At 42.1% G+C, this 12,498-nt stretch overlaps 1 protein-coding gene across 5 annotated transcripts in view; it reads right to left on the bottom strand.

Annotated features, from left to right (window-relative positions):
- RhoGEF2 (Rho guanine nucleotide exchange factor 2) overlaps positions 1-12,498 on the bottom strand; it is a 394,018-nt gene that overhangs the window by 359,356 nt on the left and 22,164 nt on the right. For all 5 annotated transcript variants that reach the window (XR_011702249.1, XM_071593430.1, XM_071593432.1 and 2 more), the window contains exon 2: positions 2,767-3,002. Coding sequence is in view for 4 of the 5 variants with exons in the window: in XM_071593430.1 (XP_071449531.1) it covers positions 2,767-3,002 (236 nt within the window). In the remaining variant the exon portion in view is untranslated. The remainder of the gene's footprint in view (positions 1-2,766; positions 3,003-12,498) is intronic.

The following is a 12,498-nucleotide window of genomic DNA, read 5'->3' as shown; positions in this document are numbered from 1 at the left end:
AGTTTGTATGTGGCTGTATTCGTAATTGCCCAAAGATCTTAATTGAAATTTGTGGGGGAAGGGTGTTCTGTAGGAGCCTGTGGATCATCGAGTGGAGGGCTGCATATTTGTGAGATAAATGATGGGAGGAATCATTGGGAATTATATGATCCATGTGTTTGGGTGTCCTGTGAATTGAGAACTCTTGTCTCTTTTCTTTTATGGCAATTGACCGGTATAAGAAATTAACTGAGCTGTCTAGATTTTTTTTTTCAATGGGCATGGAACTATTTGAATGGATGGTGTTGAGGTAATGGCGGAAGGAGTCTCAACTGGTGGTTTGACCCTGTCCACAGGCACAGAATGTCATCTACGTTTCATGTACGTGGCGGAACCAACACATGACTGTTTCCTCGTGTTTATTGGCAGTAGTGAACAGATGTTCTTCTGAGGAATTAAGGAAGATGTCAGCTAGGAGGGGGGAAGTGGGGAACTCATAACTAGACCATCTCCTTGGATGTAGAAATTGTGGTTGAGACGGAAATAATTATGATCAACTGCCATTTTGATGAGGGAGATTATTTAGTTTGAAATATTTGTGGTTATGTTAGAGTCCTTTAAGAAACTTGGAGCTTTAAGCAAGGCTTCCAATCTGGGCACACCAGTGAATAAGTTATTCATATCAAAAGGAACTAGTGTTGTTTTTCTCAGGACATTAATCCCTTTTAGCTTTTAACTCTGTTTTTGGGTTTTAAACGTGAGTAGTGTCAGAACATAAGGTTTAATTTGCGTGACAGAAGGTGTGATGGGGCAGACATAGCTGAAACCACAGGTGGAATTGGCGTTGCCTATGTATGTATTTTGGGTAATCTGTTAAACCTGGGAGCTGAGGAGTTCATTTGTATCAAGGGCCATTTTCCCCTAGCAGTGAAAATCTCAAGTCCTCAACACTGCACGTTTCATTTCACTTTGAAATTTTCAGGTTGGGTCTTTTGGTACGGGAGTGATTGGATTGTTTTTTTATATGAAACACAGGCACTTTTCCACATACACATGCACTCATTGCATATGGACATCAAACAATTACACAAAGAGAAGCCTGATAGTGTAAAGTATAAATGAACTCACTCATTGCTTAGGTGTACACGCCACCTGAGAAGGAAAGGAGAACGTAGAGGATGGAAGGTTCCTTATAAGAAACATTTTTAATGACAGGGGATTGGAATCAGTGCTAGGTAAGAGATAAGGGTGAAGCATGATACTGTGGTTTAAGAATAATGAATAATATTTGGGGAGGAAGCATATATACACATGTAGTTCTGCAGGACACAGGCCTTGATCCTAAGGAACACTTGGATAATACACTAAAATAGGTAAGGAAATACATAGAAAATACGGTGGATTCTGAAAGACATGTTAACACATTTATTATTATTTAATTTTGCTATTGTCAGGCAGGGCTTAAGGAGAACAACGTGACCACTTCGCAGTGTTCCCTGGTAGCAAATTTGGATTCAGATAATTTAAAATGAATGAAGTGTAATGACAAAACCAAGACGGAAAAACATGGACCTTGCGGCAGTAGACTGTTAAAGCATTGACAGAGACGGAAAAAAAAGAGTAACAGTGGGCTAAGGAAATATAATCCCTGAGGATTGGAATCAGTGGTAGGTAAGAGAAAACAGTGAAGCATGGTACGACGGTTTATGAGTATTGGAATAATGAGTGGCATTGGGTGGGAACAGTACTTGTATATGTAAAAGGAAGGAGTAGCAGCGGGCTGTGGAAGAATAATCCCTGTGAACAGGGTCCTGGGTACTATAGACTGAAAATGGAAACATGTCAAAAGCTGCAGACGCATAAATGAGAACAATTAATATGAATACAACAGAGTTCATTAGGATGATAAACAAGAAGAATAAATAATGGAAGAATGTAGACATAGAGTTAGGAAGAACCAAGCAATTCGAGTCAAATAATAAAATGAAGCTGGAATGTATGAGGGCGAAAGAAGCATTGTGGGAAGCGTAGTGTGTCGGTGAGAATAGTTAACAAAAGAAAGTGACAACATGGAAGGACGCTGGGCAGGGAGGTGCATGCACCGCCAGGAAGTAAGAAAGGAAAACCAGTACAAAACAACAATCAAATATATTTCAGTGAAATTATCAATTAACCCAGGAAAGATGCGAGGGAGATGTGGAGGAAATTAGAAGAACTGTGAATTAAAGACATTTGGACAGCAAGCTTGAACAAAGAAAGAGAAGAGGACGTGGATGATGTAAGCTTATGTCCAGGAATACTTGGTGATGAGTTGGAAAAGGCATTGAAGGAATTGATTTCAAAATAACCTGGTGGGAACATGAACACATGGAAGTATGATCATACAATGACATGATATCTCTCGAGTGCTGTGAAAAGCCAAGTCCACAAAAGTACGGTCTGCGCTCCACTTTCAATTACTATATAAACTTTGTATGGAGTTCGTAAGTACGGAAGGGCACTCGGCAGAGGGTAAGTAGGTTCATAAATGGGTGGAGCATACCACCCCCTTCTTCCACACCACCCACTTTTCCTCTCACACGCATCCCCAGTACCCCCTTGACCACATTTCATTATCACGATTTCAAGAGCCTCTCCTCGATATTTTATTCTCATCGATAGCGAGGAAGGTGAATGCTCTTGACATTGGCCGTGCCTGTCTGTAACCCTTGAAGGCAAGTTTCCAGATCCAGGTGCCATAGGCATTGGTGCACATGGTCAGGTTGGTGATTTTTAGAGGACACTCACCCTCCTTCACGCCCTGCACGTAGACGGGATTGTCGCCAGAAACCTTCATTCCATAGCCGGTGCCGTCCTTGTGCACCACCACGGTGACAGTCAGATGTGGGGAGTCGAGGGATGCCGGGCGCCGGAAGGAGGCCGAGAGGTGCACGGATGGGTCGGGGGGTGCCGACCTGCCCCCCCCTCCAGGTGGGGGGAGGGCCGCCTCTGACCCCGAGGGCTCGTTACTGCTGGACAATGGCCTGCACCAGGAGAGAGAGAGATTATTATGATGCATGCCGGGGTGACATAATTAGTATGGCACAGGAAAATGTTTCAGAACTAAAATATGCTCGACGCATAAGTTACGTGGTTGTACCAATGCTCACTAACATACACATGCATTGCCACATCTTCCTTTAAAAATACATGAATTAAGTAAGTTTAGTGACATGAGCATTAGCACTGCTACTCACATTCTTGTATATAATGAATTAATATAGCAATGAGTGAAAAGGTCAATAATAGCAATCCCTGGAGCAGTAAGAAAAGGACGCATACAATATCCAAACATCAATTTACCACATCATGAATCCTACACATTACACAGACATTGCTGCATTTAACTGTGAACAGGTCTAGAAGTTTGATATTATACGCAGCAAAAGTATTACTTAGATCATCAATAACATACATGTGCATGCATGCATATAGGTATGTATACATATACATACACATACAATTATGGAAGTCTCTCTGCTCAATGTACTGAAGCTGAGCTTCAGCAGTTTAATTTACCTTCTGAAGTGTCAACTATGTCCTGCCTTTTATTTGGGACGGTGTACCACACCCCTAAATATTAGAATCAATAACCACCCATTCCTTCCTGATAGGGATGCTCCCAATCCCCAAACTCGCCTCCGAACACAACCCTCTCTTTAATAAATGCTAATCTATTTCAGCATCCCTCCCACCCTCTGACCCTCACTCAAACTCAAAACAATAGAGCAGGCATTCATTTGGCTCCTGGATTCCAGGAATTATCCAGATATTAATATTAGACATTAATTAACCCTATCTTCATGTATAATTCATCCCCCTTAGGCTCCCAACACCTTCCATATTATTCTCACACTTCTAAAAATCCCCCTCACAACTCTTCCCCTTGCATACCTTTCCCCACCTTCCCCTTCAATTGAGTGTCTCCAGCCCCTTCTGTTGAAACCTTCTCCTCGGTCCCTTCCTTCTCTTTCCTGAGAAAGGTGATTTGGAAAACCAAAAATTCTAAAGCTAGTGAGTTTATTTTCTTTTCTGTGTTTTTGTGTTTTTGTCATTGTCCGCTAGAGCTAACTTCAGATAAATTATTATTCACATCCGTAAGACTTTCACATAACTTTTATACACTATATATATACTCATTTACATAGAAACACATATAAGGAAAAGGGACAGGAACACACACAAAGGACAAACACAGGACAAGTGGTGAAGGCGGAATCAGGCAGATCACGAATGTAAAAATATTTCCTAGACCGGGATTTGCGCTCCGGATCTTTCTACTTGCCGGGCGGAGGCTCTTAACCACTTGAGCTATGCAGGAAACGTAATTTACACTGAGATCTGCGATGCTTTATGCAACCAAGTGCCCCGATTCTTTGGCCAAGAGATGGTGTTAGGGAGCTGTTTCACCCACCAAAGGAGAAATAGAAAACACACAAGAAGAAAGGAGAGTAGTATAGCAATCATACAACATCATAAAGGATAAGAGCCGTGGGTTTCGTGGCACGCATAGCCAGAAGAAGAGACGAGCCACATTGGCCTAATACACATTCAAACACCAAATCCCGCCAAACGGCAAACAAATACTCATTTATATAGAAACAGATATAAGGAAAAGGGATAGGAACGCACATAAAGGACAAACACAGGAGAAGTGGGGAAGGCGGAATCAGGCAGATTAAGAATGTAAAAATATTTCCTAGGAGTATTTGTTCGCCGTTTGGTGTGATTTCATGTTTGAATGTATATATATATATATATATATATATATATATATATATATATATATATATATATATATATATATATATATATATATATATATATATATCATTACTTCTATATCTTCAGAGGAAGACGGATTGTTTCCGTCGAAATATCAAGAAATAACGTGTGAGTGTTCTTCTTTTTTTGTTTCTATATTGTGTGTTACTGTGTATTGTACTATATATATATATATATATATATATATATATATATATATATATATATATGTATATGTATGTATGTATATATATATATGTATATGTATGTATGTATGTATATATATATATATATATATATATATATATATATATATATATATACATACATATATACACACATATATATATTTCACAGATCTATCAGATGCATTGGCGACACAACAAAGCCTCAGAATTTAGCATCCTGATTTTCGCAACCCTTTCTATGTGAAAGTTATGTCTTGCTAATTGATTCACCACCTCCCATTCCTCCCCAATCCTCAATCACTATATAAACATAACAATAATACCAATCGCTACAATGCTGCTAACATCGGCCATTAATTGGAGCAGGAACAAGAGCAAATATACTTATAAATGTTCACTCTTTCATGACTATTAACATCAAGGACACCCGCCTAAAGCAATTTATTTGGTTCTATTAGTGGTTGGGGTCACCCATCTGGAGTTAATACAGGCGTGGGTCCCGCCCACCTGCGTTGGTGTCATACGTGTCATAAGGGCCGCTTCTGTGGTGCGAAGACGGCCTCTTTCATCCGTCCATACAACCCTTTGCATCCCCCGATTGGAGAGAGACGTTAGACGCGGCGCAGGGGCCACGAGGCACTGCACCGGAGGGGCTCCCGCCCCGACCGAAGGGAGATAGCTGTAGGGGAAACAAGCGGCGGTGGTTCTCCAGGAATTTGCAAAATAGTGTGTGATGTGTTTTACATCTTTTTTTTGTTGAGCAAATTTGAGAACTTGTAAGTATGACGATTTCTGAATGAGAATTGCAAATGTAATAGCACTATATATTAATAATAACGACATATATTGAAAGTAACTTGTAAGTTTATTTGCAACCAAAAAAACTATTTCATTTTCAAAATATCATTATTTATCAAAGTGTTTATATTAGTCTAAACAGAGAGTAAACAAAAATTGACTTCGGTAGTGGCATGGCATTTTCACTTCGAGTGATTCCTGCCCCCATTTCGTATTCCATTCTGCGTTTAAACTTTGGAATGGTCATTGAGTGATGTGCGCTCATTGTCCCGGAAAAGAAGAACATCCAGTCCAAAGCCTTAGATTTCTTTCATTTCAGTAAACTAATTCTCCCGAACTTTAATGATGCATGCCGCCAATTGATTCCAGTATAAGGAAGGCAAAGGTGAAATGGAGGAACCCGCCTAAGGCCGAATCGTAGAGGGATGTATGGACTTCTGGTATGAAGGTAAACACCTTCATACCAGAAGTCCATACTATATACAACTCAAAACAATGGATGTGGAAAGGAAATACTTAGCAAATTGAAACTTATGTTTAAAAGTGCTTACTTGCTTTAATAGTAACTGGAGGAAAATTATCCGCAGCCTGTATTCGTCTCCTAGTGCTCAAGAGTGTCGGGTGAAGAGACTAAATGAGCAGGGTGGGGAAGAGGAGAAATGCGTGGGTGTTCATCATTCCTTCTGATGTTCAGCGGGGAATCACGAAATCATTTATGATTGTGTGGAGAAAAATTATCATTTGCACAAGAAATGGTTAAAAAGGCATGGGATGGACTGGAGATAGCTCTGCTGGACTATCCATAGAATCTGTTAGGTTGGCAGATGACCAAGCTTCAGTTTTTGCCAATCACCCAAGGGCTCCAAGCACATCTGATCGCGTTGGAAAGTCAGAAGTAGTTTTTAAGGGAGGCGACCGACGGCTGAGGTCACTCGCGTCATCGGGGCTGGATGGGTGGAGGCAGGGTGGAAGGAAACCTGGCGTCGACATCAGCCGACTACTCTCTAAGAAAGGTGCCTAGGGGTCCACTGCTTAACGTCCCATCCGATGGACGTCGTATACTCAAAGTGCCTTCCACAAAGCAACTCAAGCAGGGATCGGGATACCACCGAAAAATATCTGCCACACCTGGGAACCCAGGCCCTCTGGACGAAACCATTACGTACGTTAACCACTGCAACATCCGGGTCCCCTGGGAAAGTCAGTGCAATTGGTATGGGATGAGAATAAATGTAAGAAAAAAAGGCTATGCCGTTGACGAGAAATAAAAAAGCCAAATGAAATATTTACACTTGGAAGCTCGTAAAGTAGAGCATGTGTCAACTTAAATGAAAACTCCAAAAGCCGTAATATGTTAGCACCACTCCTTAATAAATTAGAGCAGGTGGAACTGTTTACCTATCTTGAAATAATTAAAGTAGTAGGGATTTATGGAGAAGAATTACGCTGAGAAGCTTCCACAAGGAGTAGGGAGTTGATGACAGGGACGTTGAGTTAGGATGTTAAGAAAATACTCGTAAAAACTTTGATATGGAGCGTAGCTATGTATGGCGCGGAAACGTGGTCATTGAAGCAGTAGGATAGACGTAGACTGGAGGCTTTTGAAATGTGGATGTGGAGAAGGTGAAATGGACCAAAAGATGGAATGCAAATGAGGAAGTGCAAACATACCTGCCTTTGAAGTGCTCTGGATATATAATGGGGGAGTAGAGGGGTTTGTTGGGAGAAATCGTAAGGAAGCAGGAGAAATGGATGAAGGGCGTGTTGATTGGTGATGGCGAATGTTGAAAACTTGCGGAGGACAGCAGACAAGTGAGGCAGGAGCAGGATGGGGATGTTATTATTTTTTTGATACACCATCTTTTTAACAGTTCTACAGCATGATTACGTATGTATCAGTACGTACCCTTCTTTTTAATATTGTCACATGCCAGTACTTAATTTCGTGTGACTAACATTTTTCGAGTGCATGATCAAACTAATATTTGTGTCGAGGCGACATGATTGGGATGGTGCTGGCATGGTTGGTGACCCGACACCCCCCTCCACACGCCCTTGCGTAGATGTCAAGACACTCAATTCAATGTTGTGTATGCAGTAGTAAAGACACACGATTTACAAGTCAGGACAAGATAAACGCAGCATAGACATTAGGTATATTCATAGGTGCATATGTATGTTAGTTGAGGGTATATGCATTTGCATGCGTGTAAGTTAAAAAGGTTTTTACATGAATATGTATGCGCCACCGCGGGGGCAGATTGGCGTGGATTTGTGGGCTTTGCATGGGGTTTTGTTCTTTTTTACCCGTGGCTGCCTAACACCCCCTGCCACACTCTCTTGCGGGGTAATATGCAGTTGTAGTTGATGCTGGACGGAACGAAAGGAGGGAGGAGTAAGCAGGATCGAAGATGGACGTTTTGTAGTGTCGGACGTCAGGTTTTGTTTTTTACGAGAAGTAAGTAAATACGTCGTCGCCTCTTTGGCCTGTCCCTCGTCAAAAAGGAAAACCTGCCTCAGACGGTGGAATACCAATCAATGGTGCGTAATAATTATAATACTCGACCCAAGCTGTCAGCAGCCATTTTTCTTGCATTCACGTGCCTTCCAACGCTTCATTTACTCAGCCATCCTTCGCCAACATGTACAACATCTACTTGTTCTATAAAATTGCCTATGATAGCCAACTTGCAATTATCCTCCATTTCATTCTATTTGTCAGGTAATACATCCTTTGTTTCGGCTGCGTTAGATCTTCGTTTCCACTTTCTGGCTCGCTCGAGCAATCCCCTTCGACGCTAATACGTCGAAGCCTTGAGCCATGAAAAATATTAAAGAGGATTTAAAACGGCTTTGTGTGGTCAAACCAAATGAGACCGATCGTGCGATGAATTCGTTGCGTATCAACTCAAGTTCGCAATGCTATTCCCGTCACGTAGCAAATGTAATAGACATTGCACCGCATCACACGGCAGCGCCAATGTTGTGCCCCCCCTCTGCCGTGGCTCGTTACGGCAAGGGTGGGAGCGGCCGTCTGGGGGGGGGGGGGAGGTCGTTGTCAAGGACCCCACTCCGAAGTCCGCAGATTAAAACGGCCTCAAACGGCATAAAAGCGACACTATGGGTGCGGGGGAAGAGGACTAAAAAGCAAAAACATTTACCCCTAACTAATTCTTGTCCATTCTTTTTCTGTGCCACCCCTAAAAAAACCAATTTCAGTTCAGTTTGCCATCGATTATAGTTCACGATCAATTACTGGAATTGTATACATCATAGATCAGGAATAAAATTATTATTACGACTAACCAAACAATGCACACATAGGTACTTAATCGACAACGTTATTTAACTCATTTAAAGGACAATGAAATACATAACTCTGGAAATATTTAAATAATCAGTACAAAACAAATATTTTCCCGGTCTCACGTTATATCAGAATTACATTTAACTTTAAAGTAAGTACACTTCAAGAGCTGTAAAACACAAAATTATTGACGCCTTAAGTTCTAATACTTCCAGAAGTTGAATTTCCACATTTTATTTTCCTCAAGAATTTTTCATTCAGCACCTTCTGCTAATTTTCAACACTGAAAATTGACGACAGTATTTTTCCTCAAAATACCTTTGGTATAATTACTTTCTTGGGCTGAAATAAAGGTACTTTTTTCTAAAAAAATGTTTAGATGGTCAATTGAAATGTTGGCGACATCGGCCTGATTGAGGTGATGACGATAGGGAGTCTCTGTTGTTCATTTAAAATAGTCGACATTATGCGCCGGCGTTAATTCGCTTTTGTTCTTTGCCAAAAGAAGGGATTTGATAAGACATTATCAAAATGGAGTGTTACACAGGGTGCGTTCTAAAAGTAACACAATTATTTTTAAAAATTAATTAATTGAACAGATTTGCACAAACACTTGAAATTCTTCAAAGTACTGTCCTCGGGCCTCTACACATTTTTCCCAGCAAATTTGCCATTAGCGGTACGCGCCCTGGAATGCGCCTTCATGGACCTCTCGCAAGGTCACGGCTGATTGGATCTCATCTATGGATAAAAAAACGGGTTCCTTTCAGGGCTGCCTTAATCCGAGAGAACAAAAAGAAGTCAGCTGGGGCGACGTCAGGACTACAGATATGGGGGTGGGCCAGCGTTGGCACCTGGTGTTCGGCCAGGAACTCGCGGACTGGTAGCGCGTTGTGGCAGACACCTTGGGCACTGGGCTTAGCGCACACTTTCCTCATCGCTAAATCTTCAGTAACAATGCGAAACACAGCAGTTGACGACAAGTTCAATTCATTGACAACCACCTTGATACTCAATCGACGGGCAGGGTAATGGAGCGGCTCGGGAAATTCAATTGCATTACTTTTGGAACGCACCCGGTATCATCAAGTCTATGATACACTCCTTGTGGCATTATAGGAATCAAAAAAATAATAACAAAGGGATGCAGAAAGGTGTATTACTGATACAGGCCCAAGTGATTCCATCGGAATGGAGAAAGGACACTAAGAATTGTTAGCTGCAACCCTATAAAAATGCACAGCTGAGTTTCAGCGAAGAATTGAGACTGATTGGCCTCCCTCTTCTGAAAAAGCTCATTAAATGCAAATAAAGTTCCAGGCAAAATTATCACCTCATGTTTTAATTGTTAAATGCACCCGACATCAATTATAAATATTTGGCAAAAATACACTACGTGAATAAACGGAGTATAATATATTTGATTACCAATTCTAAAATCGTCATTTCAACACATTCATCACCCTAGATACTGTCTGAAGCATGCACCAGCGAGAGTGTTTCCTTCACTAAGGCACCGGCGGGAACGAAGAAAGGACTTCTGTACGAGGCCCTATTTTCCGAAGGGAGCCGACACGGCAGGAGCAAAGGTCGGCCTACAGTTCCCTTCGTTTTGATCCCTCAAAGGAAGACTTGTGCGAGAGTGCGAAGGCAACCTTGGGGACAGGAGACCCTCGGAACGGGCTTAACCTGCATTCTGTCACAATGTGTTATATTTTCATGACTCTCTCAAGGGTATCATTAAAATCAACAAATATGATATATGATATATATTATCGATAATGGACACTCCTGACACTTTTGAACGCGCCTCGTACGCCACTCGACCCTGAGTAATCCGAGACATGTATACGTAGGTTAGGGATTAGTCGCCTTTTGAATACGTTTCCATGATTTATGTGGATAAACAGCGGATGTCTCCTATCCCTCCAAACAACTCCTGTCCTCTGTAATACATTCATCAATCCACTTAAATTCACTCCATCGAACGCCTTCATCGTAATCTACGAAATAACAAAATGCATCCTGATTTCATTCTCTATTCCTCCACTCTAATTACTGCCATGGCATCGCGCGCGCGCCTCCTCCGTTCCTGAACCATAAGTGATCATGCCCTAAATAATCCTTTACCCTGACCTCCATCCTCTTGTTGTTGACCCAGTAAACCACTTTAAGGAGTTGCGATATCAAACATTTGGACAACATTTATTGTTGTATTAACATTTATTGTACTGGAATAACACTCATCTGACAAAATCTTCTCGGTCCTCCCGCTAACAAAGTCTGACGAAATACAGACCGGAATGATTTTATTCCGCGCAAACCGTTCAATGGACCGAAACGAGAGACACTACGCCGTCTAGCGACACATCTGACGACTAAAACGAGAGGTGTCGCGTTTGTTTACGCCGAATCGGTACGCAGCAGCAGCGGTACGTGTCTTAACCTGTTTCTCGCCGTTTGCAATGACAGCAATGAAAGAGCCAGAGGAACAGCGTGTGTGCGTGAAATTTTGTTTCAAACTCGGTAAAAGTGCTACGGAGACATTTGGAATGATTCAGCAAGCCTTTGTTAATGAAGCTATATGAGTCGAAGCCAGTGTTTTGAGGGGTAGAGTCATTTTAAATCGGGCAGAACCTCGACAGATGAAGATTCGCGAACGGGGTGGGGCGGCCTTCCACTTCGACAGACCCCAAACATGTCAAATTGGTGAACGATTTGGTGCGGGCAAATCGCCGATTAACTGTTAGGGAGATAGCCGAGAAAATGAACATCGGTCTTGGCTCCTGTCAGACAATGTTGACAGACATTTTGGGCATGACGTGCGTCGCATCAAAATTCGTCCCGCGGGTGCTGACTGATGAACAGAGACAAAAACGTGTGGACATTTGTCAGGAAATCCTGGATCGAGCCAACGCCGACCCAGAGTTTCTTAAAACTATCGTAAGCGTTGAAAAAAACCTGGTTTTACGGTTATGATGTTCAGACAAAGGGTCAGTCTTCTCAGTGGAAAGGTCCTCATCCTCCGCGGCCAAAGAAGGCTCGCATGCCCTGGTCCAATGTGAAGGTCATGCTGGCGTGTGTCTTCGATAGGCAAGGGCTGATTCATTACGAATACGTCCCCGAAGGTCAAACCGTCAACAAAGATTTCCACTTAAATGTTATGAAGAGGCTGAGGGGCGCAGAGAGCCGAAAGAGGCCGGACATGTGGAGAAACAATCCATGGCGTTTCCACAACGATAACGCGCCGGCTCACACGGCGCTCATCGTGACCGTGTTCTTCGCCACAACCAGAACTTTCGTGATTCAACCTACTCTCCAGACGTGGCTCCATCAGACTTTTTCATGTTTCCAAAGTTAAAATCAACCTTGAAAGGGCGCCGATTCGACTCTATTGCGGGCATTATTAAAACTAATTGCAAG

This window comes from Hetaerina americana, unplaced genomic scaffold (genome assembly GCF_022747635.1).
Source record: "Hetaerina americana unplaced genomic scaffold, ioHetAmer1.1.p SCAF_6, whole genome shotgun sequence".
Classification (NCBI taxonomy): Eukaryota; Metazoa; Arthropoda; class Insecta; order Odonata; family Calopterygidae; genus Hetaerina; species Hetaerina americana.
The sequence above is the reverse complement of the archived record's forward strand: the minus strand, read 5'-3'. Positions and strand labels throughout refer to the sequence as shown.